The 14,681-nt window shown below is 38.2% G+C and overlaps 1 protein-coding gene across 1 annotated transcript in view; it reads right to left on the reverse strand.

The window, feature by feature from the left end:
• The window catches only part of HLTF (helicase like transcription factor), a 54,944-nt gene that overhangs the window by 7,548 nt on the left and 32,715 nt on the right, over positions 1-14,681 (reverse strand). The window contains exons 17-23 of the mRNA XM_024208520.3: positions 13,953-14,088; positions 13,475-13,654; positions 12,194-12,318; positions 9,619-9,797; positions 3,575-3,700; positions 2,213-2,325; positions 1,760-1,940 (exon numbers count right to left, since the gene is read on the reverse strand). Of these exons, the coding sequence (XP_024064288.1) occupies positions 1,760-1,940; positions 2,213-2,325; positions 3,575-3,700; positions 9,619-9,797; positions 12,194-12,318; positions 13,475-13,654; positions 13,953-14,088 (1,040 nt within the window). The remainder of the gene's footprint in view (positions 1-1,759; positions 1,941-2,212; positions 2,326-3,574; positions 3,701-9,618; positions 9,798-12,193; positions 12,319-13,474; positions 13,655-13,952; positions 14,089-14,681) is intronic.

Consider the following 14,681-nt stretch of genomic DNA (forward strand, 5'->3'; position numbering starts at 1 on the left):
CAGTGGTTGACTGCTTTGAGCTATTTATTTAAAAAACTTGCCTATTCTGATGACAATTTGTGATGAAAATCGGGACAAAATAAATGGAACTATCACAGCCAAAGCTGTGACTAAAGGGAAAGACTAAACATCAGACTAAAGGGAAATGTAGAAGATATGCTGAATGTCAAAAAATCCATTTTCATTGCCTTAGACAAACTGCAGAAAGATTACTGCTGTATTGCTAATACAGTTGACTGAAGAAAGACTCCAACAACAAAAGTTAAATTGCAGGTAGTAAAGAAGCGATGGATCAAGCAGTTACTCCACCTCAATTTCTTGCCAATATTACCAACTCAAAATACTAGAGTAGATAGCTCACTATTGAAGAAGACGCTGCTGCTATGACATAGCATCTAATCTCATCAATCATGCCAACCATAAGAGATTTCACAGCTGGAGGTGAACCATTCAAGTAATACATGTTTGCTGAAGATATTTTAAAGAACATCACACCACCAAACTTGTGGGAAGTCCCTAGCTAAGCGCCTGGAACCAGTTTGTTGAAGTGCTAAATCAGCTTTTGACAGCAATAGCCTCTTCTGCAGGCACAGAAAGAACATTTTCTTCATTTGGACTAATTTATTCAAAGTTGAGAAATCGAATGGGAGTTGAAAAAAAGCAGGAAAATGTGTCTCTCTTCCAGTCTAAGAATAAAAACGATGAAGGAGGGGATGAGATCTACTAGTTTTAAAAGTATGAAGAACAGCCTAAGTGACTTAGGAGACTGTGCTCTCATTTTCAAGATACTTAGGTGAGTAGGAACTTGAGCTCCAGTCTAAGCTAATCCTAAAAATACAAGGTGAATCACATAGTGCACAAGCGAAGCAAACACTGCCAAGGAGTTCATCTTGCAGCCATGGTCATCAAAAAGGAATATGGGGCAAGTGAGCCTGCTCCACTCTTTATGCCCTCAGTGGAGGACACAAGAGGGTATAGAAGCGGCCCCAAAAGAAACTGCTGACCAAAAAAAAGATCTGATCTCATGTGCATGGGGTGCATGTGCTCCAAGAGCGGAATCTGTGTGGACAACACAGAAAGAATAACCACCTGTTTCTCCATCTGCAGTCACTTTGTAACAGGAGTGCTAAACTCAAAGATGTTTAGACTGAAAATGGCTCATGCACAACCCCAGTCAGCTGCACTCTGTTTTCTGTGGTAGTTTTTAATGTCAGTACCTCACATGACGTTCCACTAAATTTGACTTTTAGCAAAAAGTCTACTACTACTGTTGCACAAGTAGTTCTGCCTTTTCCAATTTTTTTTTTTTTAAAGAATACAAAAAAAAAAAAGTGCTACATTACCAGAGAAAGACAAAAGATATTCTTTTCTTCCTTTATCTGCCCCTCGCCCAGATAGAACAGATGTCATTAATTCTTAGGGTATGTCTACACTGCAATTAGACACCCGCAGATGACTCTGGCTAAGGAGCTATTTAAATGCAGTGTAGGCGTTTGGGCTCAGGCTGCAGCCCACACTCTGGGCCCCTCCCACCTCAGAGTCCCAGAGCTCAGGCTCCAGCCCGAGTCAGAATGTCTATACACAATTAAACAGCCCTTTAGCAGAAGCCCTGTGAGCCCAAGTTAGCTGGCCCAGTCCAGGGTTGGGTTTTTAATTGTAGTATAGGCTTTACACCCACCCCTTCCTAAAATCCTGAGGGACCTACAACTAGTTTTGCATAGATCACTGTCAACATACCAGTGTTAAGTTTATTACTTACAGGATCCATTAAAAACACTCGTGAAGCAGCTGTCAGATTTAAACCAACTCCACCAGCTTTTAAGGATAGCAGCATTATGGTCGGGGACCCTGTTTGCCTGTCTTGGAAGCTCTGAATTGCTTGTACCCTCTTCTTTTGTGCCATGGACCCATTCAAACGAGTAAACACAAACCCTGATTCTCTGCAGTAAAAGAAAAACAACATTTATCAAGTTACTATGACAACAGGAAATATATTTATTTAAAATCCTGACCTCTGCTGTGAATGTTTAAAAGGTTATGCTTCTAGTCAAAACAGAAATTAAGATACATGGATCTATACCGTTAAACAAAGAGTAATATGATTCTCTAACATTCTAAAAGAAAAGCATATTTTGTCCAATTTATTTGAAATGGACATTTCACAGACATTTCAGCCACTAAGAAGTACAAAATTATAATTAGTTCAACTTACTTCAGTGGAGTTTCTATTAGAGACAGGAAAGTGGTGAACTGAGAAACAATCAGACACTTTACAGCTGGATTCTGCTTCCTTAGGTCTATCAAAGCATGCATTAGAGCATTGATCTGAAATGCCAAAAATTAAGATTTATGCAATAGGATTATTATCCCAATCTTATGGATACTTCAAAAGCTTTGTGCTTAGGCACTGTGCTGATGCCTGATAATTTATCGTATTAGCCTGTAATAAAACAGGGCAATCCTAAAGACTTTTTTTTTTTTTTAGAACAACTCCTGAAAAGAAAATAAGAACTGGCCAGTTTTTATGGTTATAAAAGGTGGCTATTGGGAGGTTGGCAACGTTTGGAGAAAGTTTCCTGGAGGAATTAATATCAATCTAATCTGTGTAGCCAATGCACTTTTCTCCTACTGACAAGTGTCAACAACCTTCTTCAGGCCAGAAAGCATGCAAACAGGAAGGAAGTGGAGGTGGAACTCAAAGCAGTGAGACTGAGGTAGGGGTTCAGGGGAGGGAAGGGGTAGGAGGGGTAGCAGTGCTATAGAACATCAGAGGAGGAAAAGGAAGATCAAAGCTGAGAAGAATAAAAAGAGTGACGTCCCTCCACCTTTGAGCCCAAAGGCCAAATATATTTGTTCTTCAGCTTCTATAACCGTCAGGATAGAGTTATTTTTAAGGGCTCAATATATACTGACTTTGAAAGAGCAGTAACCTTCTTGCAAATTTCAATTAAGTTTGTTAAGAAATTGTCAAATTCTGCAATTAAAAACAAAAAAGGAAATCAAATGAAGGCAGGAAAATTTCAGATTTGGCAGTAAGATCTTGTACACTGATGAGGTTGAGGCTAAACAAAAAAAAAAGATAAACTTTAAAAACAGACATAACCAGTTACCTGAACTAGTGAAATGTTAATAAAACATTTGTGAAATATAATGTGAGAAGCTCATTTATTTAATTTTAAATGTATGAACCTCAGGGATTTTAAGAATTTTCTAAACAAATTTATTCATTCATTTCTGATAAATTAAAAATGATTTACTTACATTTAGTTACAAAATATATCTTCAAAAGAAAAAAACATTAGGATTTCTGCTCTTTTACTGAAACAATATTTTAATTAGTACACTCCACAAACAGCCCTTCACTAAGGGAGTTCTAGGTCAACAACATTACTTAGCTGCAATTTGCACTACTTTTGTGTGTTTCCTTGTTGCAACCAAGGCTTGTGGTAGGATTTTATGGTTTTAGTAGTGTTGTATTAACTTGATGTATACACTGAAAATTCAATTTTAAAGCTTAGAAAAATATTTCTATTTAACATGCTACATTTCACTACACAAGACAGTGGGAAATTACTTTTGAACTGGATATCCATTCCCGATCGCCCTTCTTCTCAATGCTAGAATCCGACTCCTCCGGAGGACATTCTACCAAATGTTCTACTCGAAGTTCGTTCCTACAAAGAGGACATTTGGCATTTGGCTATAAAATAAAAAGTGAGTTGAAACATTAGGAAAAGCACTTTCTTCATTTTAGATCAGATTAAGAGCATTTCCCCCCCCAAAAACTACTTTATCACTTGCACATCAAAGAGTTCCAAGATTGCCATTATGAAGTACATTCAGTGAAATTGAGGACTGCATTTTCATCGAGGCTAATTCACACATGGTACATTTTTCCACATGATAAATAACTCCTCCAAACCACACCTGACTGCAAAAGCAAAATGATTGTATGTGCTACACCAGGGGTAGGCAACCTATGGCACGAGTGCCAAAGGCGGCACACAAGCTGATTTTCAGTGGCACTCACACTGCCCAGGTCCTGGCCACCAGTCCAGGGGGCTCTGCATTTTAATTTAATTTTAAATGAAGCTTCTTAAACATTTTAAAAAGCCTTATTTACTTTACATACAACAATAGTTTAGTTATATATTATAGACTTATAGAAAGAGACCTTCTAAAAATGTTAAAATATATTACTGGCAAGTGAAACCTTAAATTAGAGTGAATAAATGAAGACTCAGCACACCACTTCTGAGAGGTTGCCAACCCCTGTGCTACACCATTAAGACTACACTGACGTTTCCATTTTAATACTATTTTATTTACACTTCTTAAAAAAAAAATTGAAAATATTTGTTTGGAACAACCCAAACATTTGTTTATTTTTAAACTTTGAGCTAAATATGGTATATCATTCAGGTCCTCTGGAAAAGGGAGGGAAGAGAAAACCTCTGTCTTCAAAATATTAGAAGCAGAAAAATAAACCATTTTTTAAAAAATATCTGAGTTCTTAGCTCAAGGATAGTCTTCTCTCTTTGCAGTTAATCTTTCACATTTCATTTTTAAAGTTCAGCGTAGGGATGTGCTTATGCTATATTTAGGGGCAGATATTCGGACACTGGCGGTCATTTTATAGGTGCAAATAACTGCAGACATAATTTTATGCCTGCAAATATTTGCTCTCACTGAAATGGAGACCTGGTTAAGGCAGAGCCAAGAATTTCTCTATTAATATTTCCATGGGGCTGTATTCGACAAACATAGTATGGATTGTCTGTGCTGCAGGAATGGAGAAGGGCAAGAGTTCTAGTCTACGAGCTCTAGAGAAGGAAAGGGAAACTTTTTTTTGTTTTTTGTTTTTTTTTGGTAAAAAACACCTAACAATGGCCTTAACAAAAAAACTTCTGGTTTGAGGTTTTGACTGCTGAATTATGACAGGAGAGAATGACATCCATGTAAGAAATAAAGTTTGACAATTTTGAAATAATTCTTCTCCCCTGGCAGTTGACTAACACAAGACTACTCAAAAATGATAGGTAGTGTTGTAGCTGTGTTGGTCCCAAGGAATTTTTTTTTTTTTTTTTTTTTTTTTTTTTTTTTAAGCAGGTATCCTTCCCAACAGGCAATGGGGCCACTACACAACAAAAGTGTTAAAGGAGCACTCAAGGAAGACAAGGCCATTGCAGAGAAGCTAAATGAATATTTTGCATCAATATTCACTACAGAGGATGTAGGGAAGATACAGATGCTTCTCGACTTACGCAAGCATTCCGTCCGGAACGCCTTGTGTAAGTCGAATTTTGCGTACGTCAGGGACATATACCCAACAATTACGCAAAAAAACAAAAAAAACGCTTACGGAACTTCTTCCGTAAGTGCAGGTTTGCGTAAGTCAGGTTTCCGTAACCCAGGGAGCATCTGTACCCACATCAGAGCTATTCTTTTGGGGCAACATATCTGAAGGACTGTCCCAAACTGATGTGTTAATAGAAGAGGTTTTAGAACAAGTTAATAAACTAAACAGTATTAATTCACAAGGACCAGATAGTGTTCACCCAAGAGTTCTGAATATGAATCAAATATGAATTGCAGAACTACTAACAGTAGTATGCAACCTATCACAGAAATCAGCCCCTGTACCAGATGACTGGAAGGTAGCTAATGTAATGCTGATTTTTAAAAAGGGCTACAGGCCAGTGAGCATATTTTCAATACTGGGCACTTTGGTGGAAACTATAGTAATGAACAGAATTAAACAGACACACAGATAAATACAATTTGCTGGAGAAGGGAAATCATGCCTCACCAATCTATCAGAATTCTTTAAGGGAGTTAACAGCCATGTAGATAAGTTGACACACGTACTTGAATTTTCAGAAAGCCTTTGACAAGGATCCTAATCAAAGGCTCTTAAGGAAACTAAAGTAGCCATGGAGGGAAGGTCCTCTCATAGATCAGTAATTGATTGAAAGATAGGAAAAAACTTGGCCATATATACCTAGCCTTTCACAATGGAGAGGTAAACAGCAGGATCCTCCAAGGATACAGAGACTGGATGGAACCTGTGCTGTTCAACATAATCATTGATGATTTAGAAAAGGGGGTGAAGTGGCAAAGTTTACAGACTGTACAAAATTATTCAACATAATTAAGTCCAAAGCAGACAGCTAGGAGTTACAGAAGGGTCTCACAAAACAGGGTAACTGATCAACAAAATGGCAGATGAAATTCAATGTTGATAAATGCAAAAGAATCCACATTGGAAAAAATAATCCGAATTATACATATTCAATGATGGGTTCTAAATCACCTATTACCACCCAAGAAAGAGATCTTGGAGTCACCATGGCTAGCTTTCTGAAAACTTCAGCTCAATGCACAGCAGTGGTCAAAAAGGCTAACAGTATGTTGGGAACTATTAGGAAAGGGATAGAAAATAAGACAGAAAATATTATAAATGCCACTATATAAATCCATGGTGTGCTCACATCTTGAATACTGTGTCCAATTCTGGTTGCCCCATCTCAAAAAGGATACAGTTGAATGGAAAACATTCACAGAAGGGCAACAAATATATATGATCAACTGTACAGAATGGCTTCCACACAAGGACAGACTAAGAAGATTAGGGCTATTCAGTTTAGAAAAGAGACAACTAAAGGGCAATATGATAGAGGTCTATAAAAATCAAGAATGGCGTGGAAAGAGTGAATAGAGAAGTGCTATTTATGCTTTCACACAATACAAAAACTAGGGGTTATGAAATTAATAGACAGCAGGTTTAATACAAATAAGAGGAAGTCCTTTTTCCACACAATGCATAACTAACCTGTGAAACTCGTTACCATGGGGAGAGAGATAGCTCAGTGGTTTGAGCATTGGCCTGCTAAACCCAGGGTTGTGAGTTCAATCCTTAAGGGGGCCACTTAGGGATCTGGGGCAAAATCAGTACTTGGTCCTACTAGTGAAGGCAGGGGGCTGGACTCAATGACCTTTCTGTTGTGATAGCCAAAAGTATAACAGGATTCAAAAAGGAAAAAGGTCCTATCAATGGCTATTAGCCACAATGGTCAAGGACGCAACCCCATGCTCAGGGCCTAAACCTCTAACTATCAGAAGCCCAGAGTGGATCACTCCATAATGTCCTGTTCTGTACACTCCCCCTGAAGCTCTGGTAAAAGTCACTGTTGGAGACAGGTTACTGGGCAACATGGATCATGGTCTGACCTAGTATGGCTACTCCCATGTGAGAGAGACAGGGTAGGTGAGGTAATATCTTTTATTGGACCAGCTTCTAATGGTGGAAGAGATAAGCTTTCAAACTACACAGAGCTCTTCCTCGGGTCTGGAGAAAGTAACCAGAGTGTCTGAGCTAAATACAAGGTGGGGCAGATTGTTAAGCATAAGAGTTTCAACGCATGCTGCAGGAGACCACTCAAAATGAAGTGGGCAATTAAGGATTAGCAGGCAGGAGGGTGGTGTGACAATTTGCTGTAAAAAGCCATACAAATCAGTGCCGCTTTTTTTTAGTGTCCAGAAGAGTTATGAATTTAAGTTCCCAAACTTGTCTTTAGATAGCGTTATGCAGGTTTCCTTTGAGGACTGGGACCGAGAGGTCAGATATGGAGTGATTGCTTTATGACAAGTGTTCATCCACGGGTGATATGGGGTTTTTGTCTTTTATCATTTTTCTGTGTGAATTCATTTGACAAATCACATCATGGAACAGACCACCCAAATACCCCAGAACTTTCTGCAGCACAGAAAACAACAAACCCACAGACAGCACACTTTTAGTTGTTACCTACCATCCCCATACTGGAAACCATACAGGGTATCATTAAACAGTTACAACCCATACTTGATGGGGACCACACAATTAAATAAATCTTTACTAAACACCCTCTTCTGGCCTTCAACCACCACCCAACCTCAGCAAGCTCATCATCAAGCAGGCTCCCCAGAGGCCAGGATACACCAACTCAAAGCAGCATGAGACCAGGCCAAAACAGATGTAAAACATGCAGACATATCTCCACAGCTAAAATGATCAATACCCCCAACAAACGCACCTTTCAAGATGAATGGGTCTTACACATGCCTAACGCAACATGTAGTGCTCCAAATGCCCCAACCACTGAGGACAATCAATATGCTCTCGAATGAACACACACCGAAAAATTTAAAAAACAAAAACATTATATCACTCCTGGGTGAACACTTTTCACAATCACCTCAAATCTGACCTCTCAGTCCCCTTTCTCAAAGGGGACCTGCATAATACCTTCAAAAAAATGAGCCTGAGAACTTAAATTCATAAGTCAGCTCAACATTAAAAATCATGCACTTAACAGAGACTTATCTGTCACACCTTGTATTTAGCTCAGATCCACTGGTTGCCTTCAAGACCTGAGGAAGATCTCTGTAGCTTGAGAGCTGTCCCTTCCACCAACAGAAATTGGTCCAATAAAAGAAAAAAAATTACCTAACCTACCTTTGCGCTCTCAGTTTTCGCTATCTCATGCTATCATTCCCCAACCTTCCACTCAGTTTACTATGGGGATAGACAATAGCTTCACCAACATCAACATAGTGTAGGTAGCCTCAGAGTGAACTATTATAAAAGGATTACCACTGACCTCTGGTGACAAATCTAGAGTACACATTTCCTCTGCTCAATGCATAGGTATATAGCTTGAACAGATGACAGCTGGCATACAAAGGGGTTGGTGGGTCGACATGCTGTAGGGGAAATTACAAGACTGCTGGGGCTTCCAAATGATCTTTTTACTCACTTGCACAAATTACAAACAGAACTGCTAAAAAGGATCAGTTTTCATTAGGGTCTCCCATATGATGCTAGCGACTATTTCAGTCACTGAATAATTTTTTTAAAATTCCAGTTATTTAAGTGCTGTTAAAACAGTACAACAGAAAGTCGCAGTCAAATAGTAAAGAGAGGTGTTTTTGTCCTCACTGTAAAAAAACACACCCCTTCCTTTTTAGATTCACTATTAATTGGTCATCTTCAAAACACAAAATAATTTTGATTTCTTTTAAATGCAGATGGAGAACATGCTAGCCAAAGGCTTGAACAAAGTATGCATACAACACTATACACGATGCTATCATATTCATTTCAAAGACTAAAAAGGAGTGACCTGGTATAGCACAGCAGTAATCTCAAAAAATTAATCCCATTTTATCATGAGATTTAAAAAAAGTGAACAATGACTGGTAAAATCTGCACCAGAAACAGTTGTGAGGCTCTCATTAAAGCTTATGGGACATGCGGGTGCACATCCAAAGACAAAATTTGGGCCTTAGGCTATTACAGTAGGCTTAGCATCCATCATATACTCTTTAGCCTTACAGCTGCTCTCTATTTATTAATAGGATTATGATTTGTCATCTGGAATGCAACGTTACCGCCGCTCTGGTTGAAATTGACTGACGTCAACAGAGTTACACCAGGGATGACTATGGCCCACTGCCTCAACAAATTCTATGTAGTTTATCAACACAATGGGCAGATAAGCTTCTGGCTGTCCAGATTCAATCTATGTTGCTTTGGGATTGGTCACTATGATTAAATGCAATAACAAAATAGCTAACCTGTTCACTTTGGATGACTTCACAAATGCATGGTTTACAAAACACATGTGCGCAGTGTGTTATCACAGGAAGGTTCAGAGAATCCAAGCAAATTGCACATTCTTCATCTGAGCCAGAGCTGAGAACCAACTTCATTTTATTTACTAACTTCTCACGTAATTCTTCAGGAGTACTATCACCTAATACATACAGAAAACATAGTTTTGTTAAAAACCAAAAAAAGATTTTACACATGGGGCCAGATCAGCAGCATAGTTCCATTGAATACAACAGAACCATGTTGATTTACACCAGGTAAGGATCTGGCCTACAATTTATAAACACACTTAAATATGGCAGAATCATCAAGAATAATTCTGTATTACTATCTAAAAACATTTTTAAGAATATTCAATTTGAGTCACTCAGACTAAAAACTCAAGAAACCCTAACTGACTATGGGCACACTGATCAGTACATGGTGCAACATGCTCAGTGACTGAGGGGAAAAGAGCATTGTTTACGCAACAGCAGTTTTACACAGTGCTTCTATTATGGAGATATTGGTAGCTACTCTATAGTTGAGATTGCACTGTGATTACTGCTTAAAAGGAGGAACAAATCTATCCGTTTCACACTAATTGAACGTAGTGTCCAAATTTAGCACAGTAAAACTCTACATGGAAAATTTATGTCCTATGAATTATTTTTTTTTTAGGAATAATGTTTAGCAATATTTTAAATTGCTTTCTTTTAAGTTTTGCCCCATTTTTTCAAATTTCTTTGTTGCCAGAAGCTCAAAACTTCATACTGATCCTGATGACACATCAGACATATGATCATTTTGAAATTTTAGAACTGGCCATCAGAAGTTATAACTTATATTCAGGATATCTTAACTGGACTGTGCTAAATGCAGTCAATGGACCTACTCAGATCCAGCAGCTATTTTCCATTTTCTGAAGTTACAGGGACAACTGCCTCTGCAGTGGAGCTGCACACTCTTGGATTCCGAAAACTGTGCCTTCAACTCTCACCCTTCCCCCCACCATGTCCTAGCCCCTATAATGGCAAAGGATCATGGGGAAAGAAAAACCCACAGCTTGCAACTCCACTGCAGAAGCAGTTTCTTCTTCTGATAAAGCTACAGGGCTGTCCCCCCACACCTCACTCATCCTCTTGTCCTCAGAAGGGGAGAAGTGGGCCCAAGACATTAATAAACTTTCTATGGCTCAGCAGAGCACAGCAGTCCTCTGATAAACGTCCTGCAGTTCAACAGTCAAGAGCTTGACGGAGGTCTGTAACAGCAGAGCTGTCAGATTCAGGGAGGAGAGTATCATCTCCTCCCTGTTTTTAGCCTCCATGACCTCCTATACTGCTCTGCTTCCCCCACATGTACTTGCCGACGTATTCAGCTTTTAAATGTGTACTAGTGTTGATAGATCTAAACATTAAAAGTTGAATATAATAGGAAAGAAAGACAACATGGTGGGAGCATGGGGAGCAAGGCTACCCAGGGGCAATTTAGGCTGTGAAGGGCACTGGGGAGGAGTAGGCCAGGACAGGGAGCAAGGCATAGGGGCAGGGGAGGGAAAGGAGGTCATGGGAAACATCAGGGCTTTGCAAAGGGCTTACAGGGGATAATATATGTATTAAATACCAAATAGCTAATCACGTGTATTAAAAAAAGACTGTCAACGCTGATACATACTCATTAAACCCTGGTAATTTCCCCCACCATAAAAACCAAAACATGTACCTTAAAGTTAAGTTTGCTAGACTGTACATCCAAATTCATTAAAAAAAGGCAAAAAACATGCAGTTAAGCCATTCAACACCCTCCTCCTATTTACATGTCGCTCCTTATTCCTCCATTCATAATATACATAGGTCCATTTTCATCCTTAAAACTACATGTTGATTGAACTTAGTCCACAAATATAAAATTCACTAGCGCATGCACATGCAGACTTTACATAGCAATCACAGAACTGATATCAAATTTAGAATGACAGATCACCCATTCACAAATTTTCATAAGCATCACAGAAAAAACAAAAACAAACAATCTCACAGCCACCATTTACAGAGACAGCATACCTCATTTATTTACACACTAATACAAAATCATGTATGGAACTACAGTACAATTTATAAAAGCCACCCTAACCCTATATTAATGATTAAAATAATCAGCATTTGAACACTCAGAATGGTTGTTCAGGAAAAAGATAGCGTAAGGGAGATATTTAAGGATGACAATGGGAACCAATGAGTAAACTGTAGATGGGTTGTTGAATGACTCAGCTAGATATTTCGTTCTTTTTTTAGGGCTTGCCTTTGGTCGGATGTGAAGAGTAGCATATATAACTATAAGTTAGGGGGAGCAGGTAAGTGGGGGGGATGTTTTAAAGAGCAATCAAAAATTCCAAATATTGTAGGTAGAACACATTAATATACCCAATTAAAGACTAATTGTTTTTGTCCATAATGCAGCAGGTAAAAAAAGTCTACCAATAACATTCCTATTCTTGGGACTTGAACTAAAATGCTGTTACAGTTTTTAGAACGATATACAGAAAGTACATCTACTCACCTATTTGACAACTGGAAGACGATGTATTTGTGCAAAGATGAGGATGGCAACACAGCTGCCTCAATCTGAGCAAGACACCAAGGACATCTGCATAATGTGCTAGAACAGTTCCTTCATTAAAATACCTGAAAAACAATTTTAACATTATAGTGTGAAAAACATTATACCCTAAATACATGGTCTCAATGGGTCAAGTTCAGCAACATAAATCGTGTCCTATTCTTACAGTCACCTTTTACCTGTTTTTCATGCAAAACATGCCCTTTCATTTTTTTTGTGGTTTTTTTTTTTTTTTTTTAAATGTGTACACACCCGAATGGCAAAACTGGAGCACTACCACTTACCTAAACAGTGGTAGACCTGAACATTAGTGTTACCCCTGAATCTGACCCAGACTTTAATGAAATTGCAGCCGATTACACGCTACACTTTAACTCACAGAAACCAGGGACTTCTGAATGTCTGAACATTCTCAACTATTAAAACTTCTTGTGGTGTAGATTTTCGAAGAGGTAAATGAACTTTTAGTCACCTATTTTACACTGGCCCTGGCTCTCCACTCACCCATACTAGTGTAACTTCACTGAAGTAAGTGGGCCACCAACTAAAATAAATCATGTGGCTGAAACCTTGTGCGATGCTTTGAAAAAATTACTGCTCTGTGTAAGGTGTGTGCGCCACGGTTTCTTTGTCCTGTTTTGTTAAAGCTGTGAAATGCAAAAGCAAAACTGAAAATCTTTCAAGGTTATCTAAACTTACTAAACTATATATATGCGCTTACCATACAGGTCAAAGTAGGAAGTTCCATATACCATCATATATCAGTAACTAGTTCCTAAGACTCATTTAAATTTAAGTTCTACTTGTTTCTGGAGAACATTACATATATTCTCATACACTATTTCAGGAAACAAGTTTTTCAAGTGCTAAAGAATTATTTTTAAGACCACTGTTAGTGTATTTTGTATTCTTTTTGCTTCTCTCAAAGACAGTTAGGCTCATTTATGGCATATGCTAAACCATTCTTCATTTTCTTCCTCATACTAACAATTGAACAGATGCTACAGTCATTTGCAATTATTAATTCAGGGCATACTAAGAGTGAAAAGTGGGGGGAGGGGGATGAGAGAGAGAGAGAGAGAGTTTGGCATATTTTAGATACATTCTGCTATTACAGCTAATATGCTTGAAACATCTGAACCGGTAGTTTTCAGAAGTCAGACTACAAAGAAAACTGACAACTCTAACAGTAACTGCACAGTCTATCTTCTTTCTATCTACCTGCTAATAGCAGCTTTGCCTTCGTTCTTCACAGACTGATAGATTTTTCTCTCTTCCTCTGTAAGCGTAACATGCTGAATAAATACCTTACGTTCTGGTAACTCCAAAACAGGCTTTCCTTTAATTTTGCTTGTTTTCGTTCTCCTAAGGGTGATGTTTTTAATTAGGGACTGTAAACGCCTAGAAAGACACATGAACCAGTCTTTAGTACACTAACACAAATTACTCAATTTTTTTTATTCAGTTTACTGTCTAACTGATTCTTTTGCATAAAATCTAAGCTTGATAGTATGCTACACCGCACTAAAATTAAGTTATATACAATGTATTGCATTTTACAACCGAAGTATAAATAAATCTCATGAACCAAAAATGTACATTATGTTTAAACAAAGTACAAATGTGTAAGTTTGTCATGACGCACTGGCAATCAAAGATTAGATTTATTATCCACAAACATTTTACAAGCTCTTCATACCTCAGTCCCCCTTGCTCTCCCAGCATGACAGGGCGCTGGATTGTTCTGTGCCACCACTCTCTATCAGTAAAAGGTTTCAGTTTTAAAAAGGAGAGAAGAGACCACAAATCCTTTAAGGAATTCTGGATAGGAGTGCCTAAAATAAGAAAAAGAATCTGGAAAACCTTAAGAACCAAAAATATAAATTTGATTAAAAGTAGTCCACCCTGCACAAATACACAGAGCAAAGCTTTAAAACCCAGAGCACAAAAATATTTTTTTTCCAGATTGAGTCACAGATCCACCATATGAAACAAAGTATTAGTTTTCACAAACAAGGCACCATTACACTAGCATACACTTTTTCAGGGGAGTCTTTCTGCAGCTATTTTAACTGCATATTTTAAAATGTATTAGTTTTCCCATATAGTTCCACTTCAAAGAAACAGGCAGGATTGAGGAAGAGAGAGAGAATTGGCTGACAAAGATTCTAACCCATATAATAATGGGACAACATATTAAAATCTGTCAGATAACACACCCCAGGTAAAGGGAAGAGCTGTCAAAAAAAAAAGTAGTGTTAGGACTTTAAATGATCTTAAAGAAATAATCTATTTTAAATGAATTTTTAAATACACCCCAACAGCTGATAATAAAATGACTCGTTTTCTGCCCAAAGTGGCAGTCTCAGCATCTACCACAGAAAACCCCTGAAGTAGCCATACACTTGGCTGAAGCTATGTCTGCAAT

Source organism: Terrapene carolina, unplaced genomic scaffold (genome assembly GCF_002925995.2).
Source record: "Terrapene carolina triunguis isolate 2854851 unplaced genomic scaffold, T_m_triunguis-2.0 Scaffold88, whole genome shotgun sequence".
Taxonomy (NCBI): domain Eukaryota; kingdom Metazoa; phylum Chordata; order Testudines; family Emydidae; genus Terrapene; species Terrapene triunguis.